General features: G+C 37.9%; 1 protein-coding gene across 1 annotated transcript in view; it reads right to left on the reverse strand.

The window, feature by feature from the left end:
* ADAM28 (ADAM metallopeptidase domain 28) overlaps positions 1–11,537 on the reverse strand; it is an 80,500-nt gene extending 68,963 nt beyond the window's left edge. The window contains exons 1-3 of the mRNA XM_045879543.3: positions 11,405–11,537; positions 4,697–4,800; positions 868–944 (exon numbers count right to left, since the gene is read on the reverse strand). Coding sequence (XP_045735499.3) covers positions 868–944; positions 4,697–4,800; positions 11,405–11,456 — 233 coding nt within the window. The 5' untranslated portion in view covers positions 11,457–11,537. The remainder of the gene's footprint in view (positions 1–867; positions 945–4,696; positions 4,801–11,404) is intronic.
* Between the last annotated feature and the right edge of the window lie 15,372 nt (positions 11,538–26,909).

Consider the following 26,909-nt stretch of genomic DNA (forward strand, 5'->3'; position numbering starts at 1 on the left):
GTTCCAGGGGCAAAGGATCATATCTAGGTCTGCCTAAAGTCCACAACTGTACTATTTCCATTTTACTTTACCACTCCATTTCCAAAGTCCAGGCAGTTGTGATTTTTTGCAAAAGGCAATAGTCTATTTGAGGAAAAAAATCTTGCTGTACTATATAGAATAGTTTAGGGAATGAAAGAGCTTGAAAGCACAAAATGAGGGGAGAAAACTACTTTTGAAATAGGCGAGATATAGGCTCATCAAGATTTGAGTGAGAGCTGAGGCAGTGAAACTTGAAAGAAATGTTGAATGTAGCTGACCTGAATGCAGAGAACGAAGGAACAAGAGAACAATATAATGCATGAGAAAGTGGGCGGGTTAGTGTGTAGCTGGATGGAAGGAGCACTGGTGTAGGCATCAGGAGAGCCCAATTCCGGTTTTACCACTGACTTGTCCTTTGGTCCTAGAGTTTATTTAATTATTATGTCTTTTTTGTTTTTCCTGATGGAAATGGTTGCAAATTGTTTTAAGACCTAATCTTTCAGTATTAGAATAATAAACTACAATAATGTAGGGGAAGATTTAAAATCTATCTGCTTTTTCACAGAATTTGATAAAATGTATATCTGCTTGTATCTCAAGGATACAAACACTAGTGAACTGTTATTTTTTAGAAGGATCCAACTACTAGTAAACTGTTACTTTACTCAATGTGTTTTCACTACTTCGGTAGGAACAAATAGTCACAGAACCCCTTGGGCCGGTTGAGAGAGAAAATTTATTAGCATAGGTTTTTGAGAGCCTTAAGCAGAAACAGCCTCAATTAGCACATTTTCCACATGCTGACTTGCTGTTGGTAAGGACAATATCAGAAGTAAAAACACTTACTTGTTTTTTTTCAAGTAAAGCACTGCGATTTTCCCATTAACTGTCATTTTATACTTCAATTCAGTTTCAAATTTTTCCTGCAAAAATGCACAAACATTTACTGGTGATTATAAACACACATAAATATTCATTTGGCTATGTCCATCTTTTTAATAATTAGCAAACAATGCTTGCTTTCTTTAATGGTAAGCTATATAGTTTATATAGCTAATGTCTGCTTCCAGCCTCTTCTAACTGATTTGTTAGTTTGATTTAACTCTGCCAGCTGAATAGACATATTATTTGGGACCTTTCTATCCATCTATCCACCCATCCACTCATGCATTTTACAAATATTATTTGAGTGTTAATTATATGCATACCTCTACTCAGTTCTGGAAATTCAACTCTAAGCAAGAAAAATTGAAACCTACTGTCAGAAAGCTTCTAATCCTGTGGAAAGACAGACAATAAAAGTGATTTATGTTATATGATAAAGGATATAAATATGAGTGCAAGGTAAGATGTCTAACATCTTAAGGTCAGGAAAGGCTTTCTTGAGGAAGTAACATATAAGCTGAGATATGAATTAGCCAGGTGAAGCAGGGTGGTAAAGTTATTTGAGAAGAAGGAATAGTATGCCCACAGACCCAAAGACCTCAAAGACTTCTACTGATAGATGTTTGGTCTGGAGGCCTTCTCACGGCTAACTGGAGGTCAGAATATGGACAAAACAATAGAAATATGTACTCAAAAGGAGAGAGAAGTCATCAGGAAGAAAATAAAGTCTCAGGAGTTCAGAATGAGAAAATACCACATCAAGCAAACCTCATGTGGAAAAGGAGGACAGTTTTGAGATTTATATATACCAAAAGAGATACAGAGGACTGTATGTTGAAGAAGATGCTATTGGGTACTGAATTCTGATTTTGTTCTATAAAACAGAGTTTTTTTACTGGGGAGTACCACGATGTTGTTATTAAAGAGATCTAAATATGGCAGACCAAATATGACTGAGTGCTGTTTCCTCTGCTGGGCTACACCTAAGGCCAAGCTTTTCTTCTCTCCTCCCTCTCCTGGCCAGAGCAATACCTGAGCTCAGCAAGGGTGAGTTAGAGACTTCAAGTCAGGGGGATTGTGCAGGGATTTGCCATCTCCAAGGTCAATTGGTATGGCCCACATTCCCCTTAAATGATTAGTTACTGGAGTCCTCTCTGATGTCAAAAACTCCTGGGTATAAATATCCTATACTGTATGTCTAGAAGAGGAGAGGCTGCTGTAAATCACTTCATGCTGATGAATAGCAGGAGCTGGGACAAAAAAAAAAAAAAAAGGCTAAGGGCTGAAAATAAAAGTTATGGGGAATCATTGTAACCACTTATCATTTAGATTTAAGAAAGGCCAAATGGAATCAAAATATTAGGAGGATAGTAGATGTAATTTTCTGCCCAGAAGAGCTTTCTAATTTCTATTTCCTGCCAGCAATGGTTTTTAGTGGATTTTCACCTAAAATATTATTTGGAGATTGTTTTAGAAGAGATTATTGCTTTTGGACTGGAAGTTTTAGCCGACACTGGCATAGAGATTATAGATGAAAGGAAACAATAAAGAAGAAAACAAGTATTTATGAAAGAGGGTGCACTGGGTGATGTGATAACTGTACGTCCCAAGTACAAGTCTGTGGTGGAGAGCAATGCCTGCTAATAAAAAATCTACCCTATTTGTGTGCAGCCTGGGTCCTAAACTATGGGTGAGGAGAGGAAAGATGCACCTTGATTTGGAAAGTACCCACTAGAAGGAAATGATTTTTTTTTAATTGACCTGGGCCATTTTAAACAGAAGAGAAGATTAAAATTACTCTCACAGACATGCACGCACACACACATACACACACACATACACCATAACTACAGTAAAATCAATATTAAAAGAAAATCAAGAGCCAAACGGTGTAACACTGACCATTTTTGAAGCATAGACTATTCTATGTTGACTTCACAAAGAATATAAGGTGGACTGGGCATTACATATAAGGAGAACATGTTAAGTAGGAAAAAACCCCTTTAAAAAGTGCAGATAGGTGGAAACAAGTGTATTATTAAGAAAGGCCTTGAGAATACCAAAGCTGACTAAAAAGGAGGTTGTGTCAAAAGCAGAAAGAAGACAAAATGGCTTGATAAACCATAACATCAAGCAAAAGAGCCATGATGGTTAGCCATAAATTACATAGGACAGTGTTACACAGGACAGTGTCATAACATAATCTTGAGCAGGGAGTTAATGATTGCATCCAGCTCTGCTTTTCAGACAAGTTTTCTCAAAATAGCCACATAAGATAAGCATTACTATTATTATCTCAATTTAAAGACACGAATTTGAAGTTTGTTTGTGTCTAAATTTATACAGAGAAAATTAACGAAGTTAAGATGTGAATATAAACAAGCCTTTTCAATTCAGATCCTTTACCCTTTCCCTATGGATCAGGAAAATATAAGGTTCATGCAACCAGTTAATTGAGTTGTAGACTAGATAAATGATGTATTTGTGATGAATATCAAGCACATTGCATCAACTGCATGTATCTACTCAACTATTCCAAAAATTGAGATTGATCATCTATTAGGTACCAGTAACTACTCTATGTTTTTTCATCAAAATAAATTATTCAAAAACTTAAATTTGTTTTATAAAGAAATCACTTTATAACTGCAATAAAAACACTGGGTGTGTATTCAAATGTCCCTCAAAATAATGAGTGATAAAATGTACCTGGCATTTTAAAAAAAAATTTTATTTACTTATTTGTCAGAGAGAGAGAGAGCACAAGCAGGGGGAGCTGCAGGCAGAGGGAAAGAGAGAAGCAGGCTCCCTGATGAACAAGGAGCCCCATGCAGAGCTCGATCCCAGGACCCTGGGATCACGACCTGAGCTGAAGGCAGACGCTTAACTGACTTAGCCACCCAGTGTCCTGGTATCTGGCATTTTTAAGAGAATGCTGGAAAGCATTTAAGGAAGCCATACTGATGAGGAATCCAATGCATATAGGTCCCATTTAAATTTAACAGAAACATTTTGTTGAGAAAGAATTATTTTTATAAACAGGGTCTACTATAGGTTCTGCTACTATAAACATTTGCTTTAGAAGAAATCATCTGTTAGGAACCTTATCCAATGGGGGAGTAGGTACTCCCAGGGAGTGGCATCTTACAATATTTCTGCAAGTTATTATTTATGTCTCATTTATCTATATTCTTCCTGGCTCCCAGCAGAAAACTTCTGGGTGCAGGTACTTAGAAAATTGTTGAATGAATCATCGTGTTTTAGCCTTTATCTTTTGACTGAGAATGTGTTTTTTCATTAAGTAGTTAAGAACTATACAAACTTTAATACCTTTCTCTTCAGAAAAGACAAAGGAAAATTTCATGTTTAATTATAGTAATTCATTCTAACTTAATTTTCATCCACAATATTTTATTTTCGACTTCAGTTTTATTATGGTTTTGTTGGTATGTAGATACATAGATGATCGATAGATAGATAATAGATAAAATAAATTGTATCAAATCTCTTTAGAAGTACACAGAATTATGAATTATCATAAAAGTATTAAAGTTTATTTTCTGTGTGACCCTGCGCAGTTTATTTCAACCATCAGAATCTTAATCTTCAAAATGAGGCTAATGATAGAACATTGGATCATTGTGAAGATTAATAAAAATAAAGTCAAACAAATGCAAATGTCTATATATAAATATGCATATATGTTATAGTTGTATATCTATCTGTATATCATATGTAAATATATTTATGTATATTTTTTCAAAATTCTTTGTTAAGCCAAAAGCTGTACCTGTTGTTCTGGCTCCTTGACCTCTCTTTTATGTAGTGGATAAAGTCTTCTGGGATAAACCACTTCATAGTTCTTTACTCCAGGGAGTTCTTTGATAGCATTTACTGAGGGGGAAAAAAGGTAAAAGAAGATTTAGTGGAGCATAACAAATAAGCAATCTGGTTGATAATCATCAGCCTTATTGCATTTCTGATGAATAATGCTACACACGGAGGCTTAACTGAATTATGTCAGAGAGTTATTTAAGTGTAGAGATAGACAAAATCAGAAGCCCACACTTCCTCTCAAATCTTGAACCTATATCTTCAAATATTTCCCCACTGAAAATTTACAAGTGTTTCTCTATTTGGTGAAAATATTTCTTTTGGATTTTTCCATCTCTCTTTGCTACCTTGAATCCTCTATAAAGGAATGTAGCAAGCAGTACAGGAAAAAGCTAGTATGGGAAGGCAAAAGCCAACCTAATCTTCTAAGATGCTAATCAATGTCAGCATAATTGAGTAGAAGTATTCTGAAAACTACAGTGTTACAAAAATGAAATAACTAATGTGTGCCATTTCTGACTCTAATATTTTTTTCTTATATTTTCCAATTGTAATGAATAAAACTAAGACACAATAAGAAAACCTTCAATATCAGTTCCATAGAATGCTTGGCTTTTGCAATACAGATAAACTTTCATTTTTGCATACAGAGCATGAAAAGAATGAAAATTGAAGAAGCAAACAATTAGAACATTTTTACTGGTCTGGAAGGAAAATTTTTGAGCCTGCAGTCATATTGAAAGAGAATTGAACAGTTATCTCATCCAACCTTCTATCTATATTTTGAATTCTCAAGTCAACATTGTTTCTATAAGTTATTATTTTTTTAAATTTTATTATGTTATGTTAATCACCATACATTACATCATTAGTTTTTGATGTAGTGTTCCATGATTCATTGTGTGCATATAACACCCAGTGCTCCATTCAATACGAGTTATTTTTTTTTAATTTTCTTTTATTTTTTTGAGAGAGAGCATGTGCGGGCATGCACAAGCAAGCAAGGAGGCGCAAAGGGAGGGGGGAGAGAATCCCAAGCAGACTCCACGCCCAGCACAAGCCCAACTTGGGGCTCCGTCTCAAGACCCTGAGATCCTGAGCCAAAATCAGAAGTCAGAAACTTAACCGACTGAGCTACCCAGGCACCCCTCTACAAGTTATTTTTAAGAGGAATTCAGAGTTTTCCCAAAGCTAACACTTAATTTTCTATTTTCTCTTTTATTTGCCCACTTGATCGAGTCCTTGCTCTGGGTAGAGTAGTGTGTAAGGAAATATCAATAGACCGACTCTTTGGTTTCTCAGGAGGCTACTGGTCTACCCAGAATATACATGCAGTAGGAAACAAAGTATGGGCCCAGCCTAGCAATTTACTAACACTGTGGACTGGAAAGGCTTTAGTTCTCTGTGTCATGACTAGAGTTCTCTCTAAAGATAATCCCAGCTTATTAAATTACTCAAACCTAAATTCTATGGTAATATAACTTTATGTTATTATTGTTCTTTTAACAAATAAAAGTGAGTATTTTTTTGTTAGTCATCTTGGATGACTTGTACAGTTATCCCAATAATGCTCCAGAGAATATTTATTTTTAAAATTTTTCTTTAGAAATTAAATCAGAATCTTTAAAAAATTCCTATTTATGTCATTTTTTAAAATCATTTTAGGATGGCTAAATGCACTTGACCACTCAAGAGCCATTTACTTTTAACTTCAAAGAATAGGAAAAGTAATTAAATTGGCTAAAAACTCATTAGGTCAAAAATGAACAATTAAAGGGATGCAATAACTTCTCTTTCACTGGCTTGAGATTTACTCTTTTTTTACATTTAAATTCAATTTAATTAACATATAGTGTATTATTAGTTTCAGAGGTAGAATTTAGTGATTCATCAGTTGCATATAACACCCAGTGCTCATTGCATCAAGTGCCCTCCTTAATGCCCATCACCCAGTCACCCCATCCCCATCCACCTCCCCTCCAGCACCCCTCAGTTTGTTTCCTATAGTAAGAGTCTTTTACGGTTGGGACACCTGGTAGCTCCATTGGTTAAGCATCTGCATTTGGCTCAGGTCATGATCTTAGGGTCCTGGGATTGAGTCCCGCATTGGGTTCCCTGCTCCATGGGGAGCCCGCTTCTCCCTCTGCCTGCTCCTCCCCTGGCTTGTGCTCTCTTAAATAAATAAATAAATAAATAAATAAATAAATAAATAAAAGATTCTTTTATGGTTTGTCTCTCTCTCTGTTTTAGTCTTATTTTTCTTTCCTTCCCCTACGTTCATGTTTTGTTTCTTAAATTCCACATATGAGTGAAATCATATGATATTTCATTTTGTCTTTCTCTGATTGACTTATTTCACTTAGCATAATACCCTCTAGTTCCATCCACGTTGTTGCAAATGGCAACATTTCATTCTTTTTGATGTCTGAGTAATATTCCATTGTGTTTATATACCACATTCTCCTTATCCTTTCCTCTGTTGATGGACATCTGGGCTCTTTCCATATTTTGGCTACAGTAGACATTGCTGCTATAAAGACTGGGGTGCATGTGCCTCAAGATTTACTCTTCAAAACCCCTTAAAACCATGGATTCAACCCTAGAATACTTGAACTTTGGGTTTGCTTCTAATTTTTTAATTGTTGGAACAGACAGGGCAGATTAAATGATCTTTAAGGACAGTTCAAGTAGTCTATGATTTTATGAAAATAAATACAGAATTCCCCATAATCTCTTTGAAAAGGTGATGATCATTTGGATAAAGTTTTAATTGGTTATGATAAAATAAGTCTCATTACATAGTCAAGACTTCAAGCATAAGGTACCTCAATGACTTCTTGCTGCTACAGAGATAATCCACTGGGCATTTTTATTTCTATTTAATTAATTTTTGGTAAAGGAAAACAATAACATCACTTTATAAAAAATTATAACAAATTCATAAGCCTAAAGGAACATTACAATGATTTTCTTAACTTTGAGTTAAAATTTTCATAATTATCGTAATTATTTCAAAATAATAAGATGCCATGAAGTAAGCAAATTACTCTTGCCAGAAATGAACTGATGGTATTGACACAATTCCCTGGAGCTTCTTGTAAACCCATAATACCAAACAAGCATACATAAGGCAACCACATGCTGTCTAGTGGATTGTGTCCAATCAATGCAATTAGTCCCACTAATATGGAGTTCTTGAAGCTGTATATTCACCAATGTTGCAACCATAGTAACTCTTCTAAAAATGCTGCATGAAAAATGGTTTCATACAATACACACATTATTCTGAGAGTAAATATTAGTCCAAGTTGCCCTGGGGTCATAAAATAATTAATTATAGCTGATTCTTTTATAAAAGCAAAAAATGATACCCCACACACATTTCCCATTCAGAAGTGGAGAGGGAAACAGGCCAATCCAACCACTGCAAGTTTTCTTACTATACACACTCCTCTCCATGATTCTAGTTAATATCTAAATCAATGCTTCATGAAATCAGAAATTACCAATTGACTTAAATATAGAGTCAAATACATAAATTAGTGGAGAAATTTATTCCCAACTCTTTGATAGCTGAGCACTTCCAAATGACAAACAAAATAAATCAACAAATGAACCAGAGTGTTTTTTAAAAAGCCTCCAGCAACCTCTCATTTTCTTTGGTTTGAAATCAACAGATTTTCAGCTCTTCCCAAACTCTTGCAACAGAGTACATTCTCTAAAAGAAACAGATAGAATTTCTTTTAATGGCTCTTATTTTTATGAAACCAAGAAGGCCTCTGAAAGAGACTTGAATTAGAACAAATTAGACAGCAGTTAGAGAAATGCGACAGACCTAAATATTGTTTGGCTCATTCATCCTTAAATTTGATGGAAATGACTCAGCCTCCTCCCAGCTGAATAACATCAGGTTAATTATTTTGAAGCCTGTGGAATAAACACAATTAACTGCCATCCAGGGATTATACAAATCTGAGATGTAACACAATATGTTTCTATTAAATCATTTTAATACTTGCTTTCTCTCTCCCACAGAACTCACATGGTGGTTTACATCTGACAAGCAAAACTTAGATGAAGAAAAATAAAACTATTATTTTGGATTGGGTTAGATAATTATTTTACTGCTTATTAGTTTTAGAAAAGTTAAAACTCATTGACAAGATTAATATAACAGGCACTGGTCTGGGTTGCTCCTTTATTCTTTAATGAGTTTGGAGCATTCTTGGAATTTAGCCCATAATAAATAATATTGGCATTTTCATTTTTGTTCACATTTGTTCCAAACTGTTTAAAGAATGTCTTTCCAAACTAGACACATGACATTAAGACCTGGATCAGAGTTTATTCAAAATTGACTTCAGATCTGGGCTTCACTGTACCCCCTCAAACTATCTGGTGATTTTAAATTTAGTGTAGTATATAAGTGAGTACAAATATCAAGGGAAAATACAACCGATTAAGTCTATCATTTTGGCTATTAAGATTAAATTATAAATACTTCTGAGGGTTTTCTAGTCACTTTATGAAGACAAGAAAGCATTGCTAATTTGAAACAAAATAATTTCAAAAAGTACTGTATCCCCTAGATATCCTGCTGGAATATATTGAAGACCTTTCTCTTTTGTCATTGCACTTACATCCTCACCCCCAAACAACTGTCACATCCTTTTAAATATTTGGTTTTTTTTTTCCTATGATGAAATCCTATAAGTTATTTCTCTCAGGGGATGGTGAAGGGCAAACAAACAGCTGGCCTAATTATGTTTCATTCTTTCATTTCATGTATATGGAAACTGAGCACAAGTCATGGTCTGAGGTGCATATTTTTTTCCTTTGGATGATGGGGGCAGATAAACAAAAAGGAAGAGATGGGAAAATGCAAATCGCTTTATTTTTTACATTCTGGCTGGGAAATAAATCCATGTGGTAATAATATCAGTGGGAATAATACCAAGGAGACAGTCTTGAAAATACAAGATGGAATGTAAAGAGAGGAGGTGGTTCTCTGTTCAAGGTGAAAGATAAGGGACACCTGTCTATATGTCACCCTGTTCTCACAAAAGACACTGCAGAACCTCTGTCCCCGCCACCAAGTACTTGAAGATCTACAGTTTGAGGCATAATTCTAAGGACGTTGTCTCTTGGTGCCATGTTGTGAATGCAAAGACAGGGGAACAATTACCTTATATGCCCAATTTTTTAAAAGATATTATTTATTTATTTATTTGACAGAGAGAGAGCTCTTGAGAGCACAGCAGGGAGAGTGGGAGAGGAAGAAGTAGACTCCCCACCAAGCAGGGAGCCCAATGCAGGGCTCGATCCCAGGCCCCTGGGATCATGACCTGAGCCAAAGGCAGACGCTTAACCGACTGAGCCACCCAGGCACCCCATCATATGCCCTATTTTACTGAAAATGCTGTCATGTGGGTGGACTCCAGGGTTAGCTATGTGATTCTGCTAATAGATCCTGCTTGATCTTTATGCTGTTGGATAAAGCTAGTTCCCAAGCAATTCCTATGTTTCAACTAAATAAAGGATCCCAAAGAATTTTTAGGGATAGCACTTTTGGAGAATGTAGGGAAAAAAGATTTCTATTAAGTTTGACTCACAAAGTAGAAATTTTGAGTCAATAATGTAAATGCCTAGTACAGTTCTATATTTAATGATATTAACTAAAACTTCACAAGTCTGGAAAACAAATCGGAAACCAGGGGTGGGGAATATCACTTTTAGTGACAGAGTGCTGAGTGAGTGCAACAGGGAGGAGAATCTTTCCCTCCCTAACCTTATACTTCTTGTTGATAATCTGTTCCCGTTACTAGGTGCTGGCAAGCATTCTAAAACCCAAGAAAAGGCTTGCTCGGGAAGGATTCCCAGGCACTGAAGCTAATGTGGTGACTTAAATAAGCTCTAGAAATAGAAATAAGCTAAGGAAATGTGTTACCCAATTGAACTTAACTAAAATCTAATTGGTGAATTTCTCAGAAATGGAGAGACATGCTAGAAGTGATTTATTACTGGGAAGTAAAATTCCTCTACTTTTGAATTCTTAAATTCAAGGTGGAAGTGAATTATCAGTTTAAGCTTAGCAGCAACATTGTTTTAATCAAGTAATAGCACAATGCTTTATAAGTATCGAATCGGTCAACTATTTATTTCTAATTAGACATATTTATTATCACCAGTTATGGAAGGACTAAACGTAAAAATGTGCACTCAAAAGGAATAGGACCAGCCAAACTGGTCCGGATAATAATAGCAGATACTTTCGAAAGCCTTCTGCACAGCGATAGCTGGTCAAATCCGCTGCATCTTTACTGCTCTAAAAACGATAAAGTGGGACTTGACGAATTTCAATTTTTGACTCTAAGATCATATTCACTATTTAAATTAAGTTGTATGAAGTTTTCCCTTTGATTTCTATGTAGTCTCGGATCAGACCTATCGATTCAAGAGGTCTCCTTGGCCTCTCCTTTACATTGAGAGTTTACATCAGTCACAGACCCCTCAAAGCAACAGATTAAAACCAGTCCAACTGGTTAGTAAAATTGGTTAAAAAACACACAACACACACACACACACAAACCCTATTGAGAGAAGATGAAAAGTAAGCAGTTCAATGACATATTTACCAGAACCTGAAAAGGAATTAGACACCAACCTGGAACTGGTGAAAGGAGGAAAGTGGCGGTCAGAAGAAGCCCCTGCAACATGTTGGGGGAGCCTAGGGCCGCAGCAGCTCCTGCCGTTCTCGCTCCGAGAGCAGGGCTTGGTCTGGTCTGTCCCTGCCTCCTCTCAAGTGAGACAGAATGAAACTCCCGGGTTCATTCTTGTCTCTGCTTCAGGAAGTGTTTACTAAAGGTGTTGCACAACCTTGGAGCTGTGGTCCTGTGATGGAATGGCACAGCAGACGGAAGTTCTGGCCGCCTCCCAGCTGTAGGACTCCTTTACCATAAGCCATTGTTTCTCTTTTCTTGCTTCTCCTTATTCCCCACTCAGAAGTAGTACGTTTCCAGTATATTCCTGTAGCCCAATAAGCTACCTTGACATAACTGACTGATGAACCTTGGTAAGTGTGTGCATTTATTATGTATAAGTATATATAAATATATTTATATATATATGTATTTGCTATGTTGGCAACAAGTTGTTGCGAATGTTATTCTTCCCTCACATACATATGCAGTCAGTGAAACAATTTCTAATCCAATCCAATTATTACATAAAATTCTCTTTTCCAGTTACCTCCTATTCTCTTCTCACACAACAGTGCTCCAGGGACCTTGAACTATCCTGAAATAAGAATGTATGACAACACAAGCTCAAGGTTTTTCAGATCCCCAAGGGCAGTTGTATCATCACTAAAAACCAGGAGTTGGGGAAAGCCTTCAAGACCCAAAGGATGTAATTACAGAAAAACTTTAGGAGCTGTCATTGGTGTGGTGGAGTGAGGCTAAGCCATCATGTCCAGATATCACACTGTGTAACGAATTAAATAGCTAAAGTTGAGTTGCTTTACTAAGTTCCAGGTCCTTTATACTTACTATATTAATTCTTATGACACTTCTGTATGATAAATGCCACCTTACCCCTATTTTGTAGATTAAAAAATTAGGATTTAAAAAGATAAAGGATTCAAAAGATTAAGATTCAGTTGTCCTCCTTTTATATAGTAAATAAGACTAAGCATTGTGCCCAAGGTCATCTATCCAGTAAGTGGCAGGAGTGGAACTTGAACTCAGTATTGTCTGAGCTCTTAGTCACACATTCTAATAGCTGATTTATACACCCAGTCTTATTTCTATTGAGAAATTATATAGTATCTACCTATGAAATACAAGTCCTAATCCTATGAAATACAAGTTCTATGAAACAATCCTGAGGTTATGACATTGGTGTTAACCAATTCTTGGTCCACTAAAATTATGCATTATTCTATGGATTCCAAAGCATATTTTTGTAATAGAGTGATTTTGATGAAAAGGGATTTCTCAAAATGTCATACAGCATCAACTAACTACCACAAGGGAATGTTTAAATCTAGTTACCGAGCATGGAGGTTCCTCAAAAAGTTGAAAATAGAGCTACCGGGGCGCCTGGGTGGCTCAGTCGTTAAGCGTCTGCCTTTGGCTCAGGTCATGATCCCAGGGTCCTGGGATCGAGCCCCGCATCGGGCTCCCTGCTCAGCGGGAAGCCTGCTTCTCCTCCCACTCCCCCTGCTTGTGTTCCCTCTCTCGCTGAGTCTCTCTCTGTCAAATAAATAAATAAAATCTTTAAAAAAAAAAAAAAAAGAAAGAAAATAGAGCTACCTTATGACCCAGCAATTGCACTACTGGGTATTTACCCCAAAGATACAAATGTAGTGATCCAAAGGGGCACATGCATCCCAATGTTTATAGCAGCAATGTCCACAATAGTCAAACTATGGAAAGAGCCTAGATGTCCATCAACAGATGAATGGATAAAGAAGATGTGATGTAATGGAATATTATGCAGCCATCAAAAAATGAAATCTTGGAGCGCCTGGATGGCTCAGTTGGTTAAGCGACTGCCTTTGGCTCAGGTCATGATCCTGGAGTCCCGGGATCGAGTCCCGCATCGGACTCCCTGCACAGCAGGGAGTCTGCTTCTCCCTCTGACCTTCCCCCCTCTCATGCTCTCTATCTCATTCTCTCTCAAATAAATAAATAAAATCTTTAAAAAAAAATGAAATCTTGCCATTTGCAATGACGTGGATAGAACTAGAAGGTATTATGCTAAGTGAAGTAAGTCAATCAGAGAAAGACAAGTATCATATGATCTCACTAATATGAGGAATTTGAGAAACAAGACAGAGGATTATAGGGGAAGGGAGGGAAAAATGAAACAAGACGAAACCAGAGAGGGAGATAAACCATAAGAGACTCTTAATCTCAGGAAACAAACTGAGGGTTGCTGGAGTGGTGGGGGGTGGGAGGGATGGGGTAGCAGGGTGATGGACATTGGGGAGGGTAAGTACTATGGTGAGTGCTGTGAATTGTGTAAGACTGATGACCTGTACCCCTGAAACAAATAATACATTATATGTTGATTAAAAACAAATAAATAAATAAATAAAAATAAATCTAGTTACTGAGCATTTCAGCCATAAGATTAGGAATATCACAGGTTTCTTTTCTTTTAATCCAAGTTCTACTGCTTTGTCTTTTTCAGAGAATAGAAAGGTTATACCCATTTCTTAATTGTCACATGATTTCCCCCCATTAATTCTATGCACATTCGTTAGTACCTATGACATGTAAGACACTGAGATCACAGTTGAAAATAGTCATTCCCTTTGAGATGCTTACAGTCTGGTGAGGGAGATACCATGAAGATGTGCAAAGTGAGTGCTACCTGTGTATCATGAGACACTGTGCATAGGTCTAGGAAAGATTTAGGCATGGAGGTCAGAGGCTACCCCTAGCAGGGCAAGGAAGACTTCCTGGAGGCAGGAATAATGAGGTCAATGAAAAATTAACTGTGAGAAAAGGTGAGGACATTATGTCATAACATACTAGTTTATGGTAATAGTTTAGTGTTGTTGGAGCAAAGACAGCCTGGAGGAATGGGAAGAGATCCTATGTCTGGTTTTGTCAGTGTGCAAGTACTGACAATACTGACTCCATATTTGGCCCTCCATCTTGTTCATGCTCATGGGATGACCTCCCTTTGGGCTACAGGTTCCAGGCCCATTGGAGGTTAATGTGTGCCCTGACCGAAAGGCAGGGAGGCTTATTCTGGTCTTCCCTAAAGTTGTTTAGATAACCAATAGAGATAATTTTGTTTCCCCCCTACTCCTTTGCCCAAATAGCCCCACAAAGTCTGCTAAGTGTTAGCGATCAAGTAAATGCCTGCAGATTCTTTGACCTCTGCATATCTCCTCACTTTATAAAATCCGTAGACAAATGTTTGGACTCTGTGGGGAATAGCTGTGTCACTGTCTGGATTGTTGACCACCAGATTCCCCCATCAGTAAGTTACTCTGAATAGAACTCTGTGTAAAGTGTATGGAGTGTCCTGCTTTGTGTTTTGGTCTCCAAGTGCCCTATCGGGACAGAGCTGTCTACAGAAACTTGACAGGCCAGAAGAAAGTGGCATGATAAATTCAGTGTGCTGAATGGGAAAAAAATGCAGCCAAGAATACTTTATCCAGAAGGTTTGTCATTCAGAATAGAAGGAGAGATAGAGTTTCCCAGACAAACAAAAACTAAAGGAGTCATGACCACTAAACCAGAAATATTACAGGACTCTTTGAGTGGGAAAGAAAGACCAAAAGCAACAAAGATTAGAAAAAAACGGTGAAAATCTCCAGAAACACCAACTTTACAGGTACTACAATGGCACTAAATTCATATCTATCAATAATCACTCTGAATGTAAATGGACTAAATACTCCAGCCAAAGACACAGAGTATTACAATGGATAAAAAAAAAAAAAGAAAAAAAAAAGACCCATATATATGCTGCCTACAAAATACTCATTTTAGACCTAAAGTCACCTGCAGATTGAAAGTAAGGGGATACAGAACCATTTATCATGTTAATGGATGTTAAAAGAAAGCTGGAGTAGCCATACTTATATCAGACAAACTAGATTTTAAACCACAGACCATAACAAGAGATGAAGAAGGGCATTATATCATAATTAAGGGGTCTCTCCAACAAGAAGATCTAACAATTATAAATATGTATTCCCCCAACTTTGGAGTACCCAAATATATAAATCAATTAATAACAAACATAAGGATATGTCAACGTTAGTGCGTTGGGGTCCCTGGGTAAGGGTCTACGAAATCACCAGGACACAGGGGATGCAGAGCAAAGGCAGCACTTGCAACTGCATACTGCCGTTTATTTCTCACATAGCTATATACTCGCAGTGATCAGATAAACATAACAATGTGTACTTAAAGTATCAACCCAACGTCCGTGAAGTAAGATACACGAAATTCAATAAGAACAAAATACATCCTGTTTATGCTTGCAGAATAAAGAATTCTCTCAGCCATCCTTCCTTTGGAGACAACATGTTCTTTGTCTTTAGAAAGAACACTTCTGATTAGAAAGATACACTTTAAGCTAGGCAAGAGCCACTTCCTGCTGATCCAGGCATTTAGGCCTTGCAACATGAGGTAAGGGGAAGAGAACATTTTCTCCTCCTGGCCTAGGCCTGCCTGGCCGACCTTAACCTCACTGCAGTCCTCAAATGACCCTGGCCTGCAAGGGGCCTACAAGCCTATACCATCTCAATTCCCTCTTTTTTCTTTTGTTTTAATAAAAGTGCCCTCCAAAGGATGGCCATAGAATTCTGGGAAGGCTTTAGATAGCAAAAATGCAACAGCATAAAGCATAAGATAACAATCAACAATACAAATCCCATTCCTCCAGCAGTATGCCCCAAACTCTGAATAATACCTTTTGGATCTAGTCCCTCAAGTTGCTTAAGAAGTAAATTGGCCAACGTAGCGGCATCTGATACAGTAAGCAAGGCACACATAGCCAAAAATAAATTTTCAGGCGTACAAGCCTTCCCCGTTCGCTGCAGGATTTTTTGCCCTTCCCCACTAAGCTTTTTAATTTGCCCCCAAGTCGGCAAAGCAGTAGCAAATATCTGCCGACGGCGACGTCGTCCTCCCAAATTCAAATGTGCCATGGCCTGTAACGGAAGTTCATCTTGGTCTGGATTCCCCATCCGTCGCCTGGTGGGATACGGTGCCGTTCGAATTGGTCCTCGACCGGATCCATCGCGCGGGGAGCCAGGAACAGGTCCGTCCATCCTCTGTGGAAACATAAGCATAACCCTTCCCTCTATAAAGCAATAGCCCCGGTTGCCATTCTGCATCTGCGGTTGGTTTAAGCCATATATGTTCATTTAATGGAGGGGGAGCGACCTCTCCTTCTATAAACTGTTTCTCTGCACGGGAGAGGATATCTCCCTGCGGAAGATTCAAGAAATTTAATGCGAACAGAGCTTGTTGCAAAGTAGAACGTGCATTTGATTGAGTGAATGCTAAGATATGATCCTTTTTCCTCCTTTTTTAATTTTTTAATTTGCAACTTTAAAGTACTATGTGCACGTTCTACAATGGCTTGCCCTTGAGGATTATATTCAATGCCTGTTTTATGCATGATACCATATTGTTCACAGAAAGTTTGAAATTTTTTACTGCTATATGCAGGTCCATTATCTGTTTTAATAATAGATGGTAAACCCATCACAGCAAAAGTTTCTAAGAGATGGGTGATAACATGTTGTGCAGTTTCGCCACTTTGTGCTGTGGCCCATATAAATTGAGAATATGTATCTATTACCACATGTACATACATACAAAGTTCAGAAAACCACATCTGCCACTGCAGATACTCAGGCTCTTTTAAAAGAGCCCGACAGAGGACCCTCCAGTCCTCAGGAGAAAAATTGTTATAATGTCGAGCTAGACCATTAACTAGCTCCTTAACATAATGTGATTGAGGTCCATATAAAGACACTGCCTTTTTCAAGCGACCAATATCTTCTATACCTATTCCTTCATAATATGGTGCTTGTGCCACCCCCTGGACTGGGGGAGGCCTGATAACAGGAAAAGCAAAGACAGAATTAGCTGCGCCACCCTCATCATCGCTATCCTCTAGCGCATCAAGCTCAGCTAAAGCAGCAGAAAGAAAAGGATTTTTAGAAGAAAGAGCTGGTACAGACGGCAAAGGCGGAGCAGAGGGCTTCCTAGAGGGTTTCTTAGACTCTTCCGTCATAGCCATAACCTGCTGAAAAACCTTCCATACACGCTCCACCTCGGGATCCGACTTTACTTTCGGTTTTGGTTGTTCATTACCACACTCGCTAGGCTCACGGGATGGTGTAAGCTTAAAGGTATCTTTCTCTACCGCCCTTTTCTCATCCGTATCTAGAGGGAGGTCTTGTATAGAAGGAGCCATCTCCTTATGGAAGTCTTCGACCGTGCGGTCATCCTCCATTGCTTTAAGCACTGTAAAAATAATCGACCAAATAGACCAAAACCGAACGGGAATTTTTTCACCCTGTCTCATTGCCTTCTCGACATTATGTCGAACTCGCCGCCAATTATCTAAATCTAAAGTTCCCTCCTCTGGAAACCAAGGATTCCATTCTCGAACCACCTTCAAGCACAGCTCAATATCATTAGAAGCGACAGTGATGCCATAGACAGCAAGTGAATGCTTCAGCATTCGAACATAAGGAGTAGAAGTTTCTTGTCCCATAACCCTGTACTTAATTAAGTTACTCACCCTTCCTGAACGTCCTTCAGGGCCCCTGTTCGGGTGCCAATTGTCAACGTCTAGTGCGTTGGGGTCCCTGGGTAAGGGTCTACGAAATCACCAGGACACAGGGGATGCAGAGCAAAGGCAGCACTTGCAACTGCATACTGCCGTTTATTTCTCACATAGCTATATACTCGCAGTGATCAGATAAACATAACAATGTGTACTTAAAGTATCAACCCAACATCCGTGAAGTAAGATACACGAAATTCAATAAGAACAAAATACATCCTGTTTATGCTTGCAGAATAAAGAATTCTCTTAGCCATCCTTCCTTTGGAGACAACATGTTCTTTGTCTTTAGAAAGAACACTTCTGTTTAGAAAGATACACTTTAAGCTAGGCAAGAGCCACTTCCTGCTGATCCAGGCATTTAGAACTTGCAACATGAGATAAGGGGAAGAGAACATTTTCTCCTCCTGGCCCAGGCCTGCCCGGCCGTCCTTAACCTCAGTGCAGTCCTCAAATGATCTGGGCCTGCAAGGGGCTTACAAGCCTACACCATCTCAAGGATACTCATTGATAATAATACAACAATAGTAAGGGACTTTAACACCCCACTTACAGCAATGGACAGATGTTTCTATACCTGTACATGAGAGTTCCAAAATAATGGTTCTACAAAGGATGAGGGCTCAACCTAGTGCTGTCATGGGCTGCCGTCTATGCTGAAATTCACAATCGCTCCACTGCTGCATCTGCAGAATGCTGAACTTAATGCCTCATATGCAGAAGCTTATTAATCATGTAGAAAAGATCTCTTTTGCTGATGCCTTCACTACTTAGCTCATCTCTTAACCAGGTCACTGAGGGAACTCTAGTTCTAAGTATTTTCTTTTGTCTTATATGCATAATAATCTCATGTTGATGTTTATATTACTGCTGTGGCATAATGATGCAAGTCACCTCCCAGTATTCGGATGTACAGTCATCATGGAAGAATGGCGTGAAATCTACCTGATCCCCCTGTCAGTAAGTTACATGAATAAAATTCTCTGTAAACTGTATGAAGTCTCCTGCTTCATTTTTTTTTTTTTTGGTCTCAAAGTGCCTTCTCAGTTTGAAGGATGCTTTCCTGTCCCTCCTTTCCAACACATGTGTAAAATGTCTATTTTGTTTTCTATTCTACACAAACTTCTTTTAGTTAAATATCAGCTAAAAAAGAGGGTTCTAGCAAGGTGATCCATTTTTTAAAAGTTTGTTTATTTATTTATTTATTTATTTATTTATTTATTTATTTATTTATTTATTTATTGCATGCATGATGGGGGGGAAGAGCAGAAGGAGAGCAGACTCCCAGCTGAGTGCGGAGCCCACTCAAGGCTAAATCTCATGACCCTGCAATCATGACCTGAGCTGAAACCAAGAGTCAGACACTTAACTGACTGAGCCACCCAGGCACCCCAACAAGGTGATCCATTTTTAACCATATGATTAAAAATAATGGGCTATGAAATCTGATTTGGATGCAGTAAGAGCATTACTGTTTTGTACCAGTGTTCCAAATTGTGTAGTTCATATATATTTTAATTTATGGGATACCAGGAAAGCCCTTTTCCTTTAATATATGTCTGATACCATTTGAAGTGCATTGTACTTAGTGTCCCTAATTCTTATAAAAACCTTTCAATGTAGATATCATCAACTTCAAGTTCCATCTGAAGAAACTGAGGCCCAGAGGTATTAGGGTTGTCTCAGGGACGCCAGCAGTGTGTAGCTTTTGATGATTGTTTGGTGGTGACATTCACCAACAGGATTTGCCCAGATCCTAGCTCCATCCCTCAGGGGAAACAGCTCACTTGTTAGAAAGAGAAAAATCCTTCAGTGGTGCTTACTGGGGAGAGACTGATAGTAAAAGAATCTTCCAGCACCAAGCAGAAGACGTAATGAGGATTACTGTCTCAAGGAAGATCTGGTCCTGAGCACTGCCTTTTTACTGGTTCTTTGTGAGGTGTTTCTTAGAGCCGAGTATCTATATCAAGGTATGATACCTTCTCCTATTTTCTTTCTGGTGCACATCTCAAGAAAGAAAGTGCTGGATAAAACAGATACATATAAATGGAGAGGGGAGGTGTTCAAGGTTTAAAACACCTTATATTTATGGTAGATGACCTCTCCCTCTTAGGAGTGGATGGACCTAAAACTTGGGAGTATGAGAATGAGAAAAAAGGACCCAATTATGGGTAGTTTCCGGAGACTCATAGATTGGATCTGATTAAATAAATAAACATAATTATTTTGCTCTGTTCTCTGTAAATATATTTCATTCAAGGGCTTCAAAATATCTTCAGAAATAATTACTTAGAACCACCAAATTCTATGAATGAGAGATCATTCTATCCAAGGTGGGTTATTACTAAAGCACCAGGAAGACCTCATTGTAACTGTTTGACCCCCAGGACCATAGTGACTCCAATCCCATTTATTCTATTCACTAAGGGCAGAAAAGGAATTGCACATGTGGAAGATTATATATCCTCACTTCACAAAAATCTCTTTTCATCCCATACTTCTCACTATCCTTTCTGCTTTCAATTTAATTATTCCAAAGACTGTCATGTAGAAAGAAGAGCAAATGGTGTTAGTACCGGAAATGAAAGAAAAAGATAATTCAGTCACCACCCACTTGGACCCAGTTAGGCTAAGGATGCAAGGTCTTCTTAAAAGGAAGAGAGAAGGGAGCAAAGCCTTACTGGGTGATTAGAATGTGCCAGGATCTTTACATGAGCATGGACCCATCTCTACCACCACCTTGAGAAAGAAGTAGCATTGAAATATCAAAGACAGTTGATCTTTTCTAAGCATATGTGACAAATCTTGGTACCATTGGGGATAGGATCTTTAATATAAGTTTTTATTTAATTAAAACATTTTTAAACCGCTGTGCTGTTACAATTGCTTCTGGAACAGACACAGACATACCACTCCTTCAAACCAAACACAGACTATAAGGTGACTGAATTCTGAGGCATTGCCTCCACTGTTTACCCTGCACCCAGAAATGAACAGCACAGAGTTGGCACTGATTCAGTGCTTCCAGTCATGCCATTAAAATGTGTGTGGAGGGGCATGAGGAGCTCAGGTTTTCACATGGCTGGATAAATTCCTTCTCTGCTCTATACACACATTGTACACATGTTGACATTTTATCTAATCACATCTCTTACCTCTACTTAGGGTAACAGAGCAACCAAAAATACAAACTTAGAGTTTGAAAGTAATCTCCAAAAAGACTAGTCCTCAGATTCAACATTTTTAACTATTTTCTTATATTTTAAACAAAGAATTCCCCGTGCTCGCTTCGGCAGCACATATACTAAACAAAGAATTCCACCACTGAGAATCAATCTACGAAAATTGTCTAAAATATAAAATGGATTTTATACATCAAGATGTTAATTATATTATTTATAAAGGAAAAAAGCTAAAGCTAAATATCCCCCAAATAAGGAGATGGCTCTGCAATCTGCTACATACCTACTGAGTGAAATATTAAACCATTATTTAAAATGATCTATGTAATGAATTTTAATATTATCAGAAATCTCTACATTATAATATTAGAACAAAAGTAAAGCAATAAAGTTGTATACAAAATGATCAAAACTAAATAAAACCTTCACAAACCTCTTCAGAGTGAAAAACAAAGCAGAAAAAAAATCAAAATATTTGGAGAAGCTTTTCTGTATGTGCTGGGAAGTTGAGGGTTTTTACCTCTTTCTGTATTTCTTGATTTTTAAGTAGTGGTTGTTATTTTTTTATAATTTAAAAATTATATAATAAATACTAAAAAATCAAAATATGTTCCAAAATTATTGACAGGCCTTCCTTCCCTTAAACTGAGCTCTCCTTTAGGATATATTTCAGCCATCATTGTATCCCCAAGACCCCAATATAGTGCTTTGAAAATAGTGACTACTAAATATGGGTTTGCATGCTGAATTAATGGTTGGAGGAGGATCACTCTTAAAAAAACAGGCAGAGTCTCTGAACCACAAGCCATGAACAGCTGAGTTTTAGAGTAAAAGGGAGAGAAATAGCTAGTAGTCTTTTAAAACTAAAACCACTTTAAAGCCTTAGGGTTCCCTATTCTACCTTATCAGATTCTTACCTGTGGTAAGTAAATAGTGTGACACAAATGAAAGAAAGCTATTTGCTTTTAAGCTTAGTAAATACATTTTTACATAAGAAAGCCAAGAGATTTTGTTATCACCTTTCAGGTACTGTATTTACCTAAGAGTCTAGTTTCTTATTTAGGTCTTAATACTATAATCAGCCAATAACCGCTGGTATTGAATTATTAGCTATGTGTTTAAGGTCTGCTACATCCCATTAGGTTCTTTGTACAGGCATATCTCCTTTTGCAGATATGTTTATTCATATTTATTGCACTTCACAAATTGAAGGTTTGTGCCAACCTTGCATCCAGCAAACCTATTGGTGCCATTTTTCCAACAGCAGTTGCTCACTTCCTGTCTCTATGTTACATTTTGATAATTCTTGCAGTATTTCAAACTTTCTCATTATTATTTTATTTGTTATGGTGATCTGTGATCAGTGATTATGACTGGCAGAAAACTCAAATGATGGTTAGCATTTTTTAGCAATAAAGTATTTTTTTTTTAATTTATTTGACAGAGAGAGACACAGTGAGAGAGGGAACACAAGCAGGGGGAGTGGGAGAGGGAGAAGCAGGCTTCCCGCGGAGCAGGGAGCCCGATGTGGGGCTCGATCTCAGGACCCTGGGATCATGACCTGAGCCGAAGGCAGATGCTTAACGACTGAGCCACCCAGGTGCCCCTAAAGTATTTTTTAATGAAGGTCTGTACGTTTTTTTTTTTTAGACATACTGCTATTGCACACTTAATAGACTACAGTACAGTGTAAACATCATCTTTATATTCACTGAAAAACCAACAAATTTATTTGACTCACTTTATTGCAATATTCACTGCATTGCAGTACTCTGGAACTGAACCCATAATATTTCCAAGGTATGCCTACAATATGAAGTGGGCTTTCCTCTCATCATGCAAAATCTAAATCAAAAGGCAGTAGGTAATCAGCAGAGATTTATTGGGTCCAATCAACTGATTCACCATTTGCATAATCTAATGTACTTAACAATCAGACAAGGGCTTACTAAGTACAAAGGACTAGGAGCGTACTTCATCATCCAGATAGAGCAAAGATAGATACTGTCCATGTTTATATCTGATCCTTCAATTCTGTGTTCTGTTGCTGACCCACACTCTCCCCAGCCCTCCATCTGGTATAAGAACTAAAATTAAGATCCAATATTATGTGTTCCTTAACATCTGGGGAAAAACAAGAGGGCCTGGATTGGCCTAAACATGAGTTTCCCTTTCTACCCTATTTCCATAGGTCAGGGCCCCTAGTTAAACACCAGTCTTAATTACAGGACCAGGCCCAGTTCCTGCTTATCTCCTGAATAGCAGGCTTCAGTTCCTTGCCAACTTATAGAATTACTCAAGCCAATGAAATGCTTCCATGGGAACCGGGGGTCACCTCATCTCCTTGATACTACCAAGCCTACCTCTCACAGTCCCTGGTTCACTCTGTTCCTAAGTGCAACCCTTGGGTGTTTGGGTGTAGCATGCATGGCTTGGGCATCCTCCAACCCTGGGCTGTGAGTATATGAGACATGAACTCTTGTTGATCTCATCTGTCCAGTGTAGGGGGTTGTGTGTTCAGCCATCCCCATAACTAGGGCAGGCATCACTCCCTCACCAGTGGAGTACATAGTAGGCATTAAGCACCCCAGCACAGAGATACCTCCAGTCACAGTTACATGTCCTTGGCCTTGAGAAGTATTCTGTTTATATCTGCTTTGATTCATTATGTTTTTATTTCACAGTTAAACTCCCTCAGGGAAATCTTATTCATTCCTCTTATTTATAATCAGGAATAGAGAGAGGTTTCTTATGTTTACTCATGGTCTGCCTACACATGAAAATCCAGAGTGATTAAAAAATCTTCACCATCTCTCTTAAACTCAATTCCATCCACTGCAATGACTTTCGGGCTGAACAGGACCTGGAGTCCAATGTTCTGCATTCACTCTTCTTTCCCTTCTGATCTCTGACCTCATCTTCTTGCTTGCTCTAATCTAGCCACACTGAATTATTTCATATTCCTTGAATATGTCAGACATATGCCTGCCTCAGCATTTGCTTTGACTGTCATTTCTTCCTGAAGTATGCTTCCCTCAGATATCTACCTGAATGATCAATTAGTTCAAGTATTTGGTGTAAGATCTCCTTCTCAGTGAAAGGTAACCTGACCGTAATTTCCATTTTTCTCTTCTTTAGCACAAACTATCCCCTCACTGTTCTATTTTTTTCCATTGAAATTATCAAACACTAGCATTCTACAGTATGCATTTGTTTACTTATTTATTCATTTTTACAGTCTGTCTTTTGCCCACTTGAACCTTAAGTTCCACAAGGGCATGCCCTAGCACTTATAACTGTGTATGTTTCAGAGTAAGAACCCAGTAAATATTTGTGAATATTTGTCAAATGAGTACATTTAAATCAAGGATTTTTAAAAAAGTTTTTGTAGTAAGAATTCTTTCATTTATTAACATAGAATTTGATATATATCTTTAACTTTAGAAAAGTTTTCAGTAGCCCATTTGAGCCTCATTACACACTATTAGCCAGAAATCCATCATATTTCTCTTTTATACCCATTCTCAAAAATCATGCAATAACTCTTACAGTTTTACATAGTTGAAAGAATGGCATGCCTTTCCAAGATATTAGGCATAGAATAAGGATCAGATTCTGACTGGTCTGTTATTGCAATTTTATTGTTACTGAACTGAAACTGGTCCATACTGTAGAAGTACTTTTACAGGCCCTGGACCCTCCCTAGGCTATGAAGGTGCTCCCAGATAGGGCACTAAGGTTCTTTTTTTTTTTAATGTTTTATTTATTTATTCATGAGAGTCAGAGAGAGAGAGAGGCAGAGGCAGAGGGAGAAGCAGGCTCCCCGCCTAGCAGGGAGCCCAATGCAGGACTCGATCCCAGGATCCTAGGATCATGACCTGAGCCGAAGGCAGACGCTTAACCATCTGAGCCACCCAGGCGCCGGGCTCTAGGGTTCTTAATTCATGTTGACTTAGCTGCTGTTCATACTGGCTCATTTATCTCAGAGTGGCTTAGATCTAAAGGGTTAATAGCTCTATATTGCTTCAAACCTGTTCTTCTCAATCGAACTTATATCTTTGTCTAAAGCCCAGTTCTCCAGCTTAACTTCCTTTTTACTTAATTTTTTTTATTTTTTATTATTATGTTCAATTAGCCAGCCTATAGTACATCATTAGTTTTTGATGTAGTGTTCAATGATTCATTAGTTGCTGCTTAAATTCCCTTTCCACATGTTATTTAATTCAGAGGTCTGAAAGGTTCCCTGAGTTGCGTCGCACAATTGTAGAGGCAGGCTAGTCCACAGTCTGAGGGTACACTGGCTGGCTGGAGAGCCAGAGGAGCTGATGTTAGCTCAAGTCTGAAAGTCTGAAAGCAGTCTACTGGCAAAATGCCCTCTCTCTCAGCCCTCTGTCACTCTTTTTTCCTATGAAGGCCTTTAACAAATTGGATGAGGCCCACACATATTATGGTGGGTAATCTGCTTTACTAAAGTCTATTGATTTAAGTGCAAATCTCATCTAAAAAAATGCCTTCACAGAAATAGAATATTGTTTGACCAACTATCTGGGTTCTATGGCTTAGTCAAGTTGACACATACAATTAATCATCACATGGCATGTAGATTGAGATTTGACTCTTTCTTCCTAGGAAACCCAGGGCTCTTTATTTAAACTTATTTAAATAAATTTATTTAAATTGTCACTTTCTCCACAGAGATCTACTGCATTCCAAATAGGCATTGCGACTTTCTGACCATCAAAAAAAGAGAGAGAGAAAAAAAGACCTTGTTATATACGAATCCACTAATCCTAGAAAATGTGTGCCCTGCATTTGCATACCAAAGAAGGCCCTCAAGTGATCCTTTGTAAGACAAAGAGGATCGGTTTCTCTGAATTAGAAATCCTAAACCCATTTTACAAAATAAGGGATACCCACATGCCTGAAGATATGACAGGTTAATAAAAATAAACTCTAAACACCTAGAATTGAAATCAAGATGCTGATTGCAATTCTTGAGTCAATGTTTTTGGGTAGGTTCTTAGACCCAAATGTTCATCTTTTCACCAGGTGGGATCATGTAAGCCAGGACAAACAAAAACCCTGAGGCTAATGGTGGTGTTCTTACATTCAGAGAAACTAGATGGAAGAACATTGTTTGACAAGAGTAACATTCAGCCAACTTATCTATGTATAGCTAAGTCATTTTACAAATTCTGTTCCTGTGTCACATGCTTCTGGGGTCATAAGAAGTGCTCAGTAAGGTTGATAGGATTAAAATATAGGACAAGCTTGGCAATCCTTTCTGATTTCTCTCTCAACCAAGCAAAGTTGTTACCCCATGCTCTTATTAATGTGTGATCATTTATACACTACATATATGAATGAAAACCATCTAATTATTCATATATTCAATTAATTTTGGATTAAGTAGATGGAGATCTGCTTAACAGGTCAAGAACGAAGGCATATCTGAGAGTGGCTTAAGAAGAGAGAAGGTAAGTGTAACTAAATGTCAAGGAACTGAGAGAAAAGTATTTGAAGAAAGTAAAATTTAGAATATAACATATATGTTGGTGGTTAATTTTGTGTGTCAACTTGGCTGCCATAATGCCCACATATTTGGTCAAATATAATTCTGGATGCTTCTATGAAGGTGTTTTTTATGAGGTTTAC

Source organism: Mirounga angustirostris, unplaced genomic scaffold, assembly GCF_029215605.1.
Source record: "Mirounga angustirostris isolate CCGP_5_RB_7025 unplaced genomic scaffold, mMirAng1.0.hap1 SCAF_2, whole genome shotgun sequence".
Taxonomy (NCBI): domain Eukaryota; kingdom Metazoa; phylum Chordata; class Mammalia; order Carnivora; family Phocidae; genus Mirounga; species Mirounga angustirostris.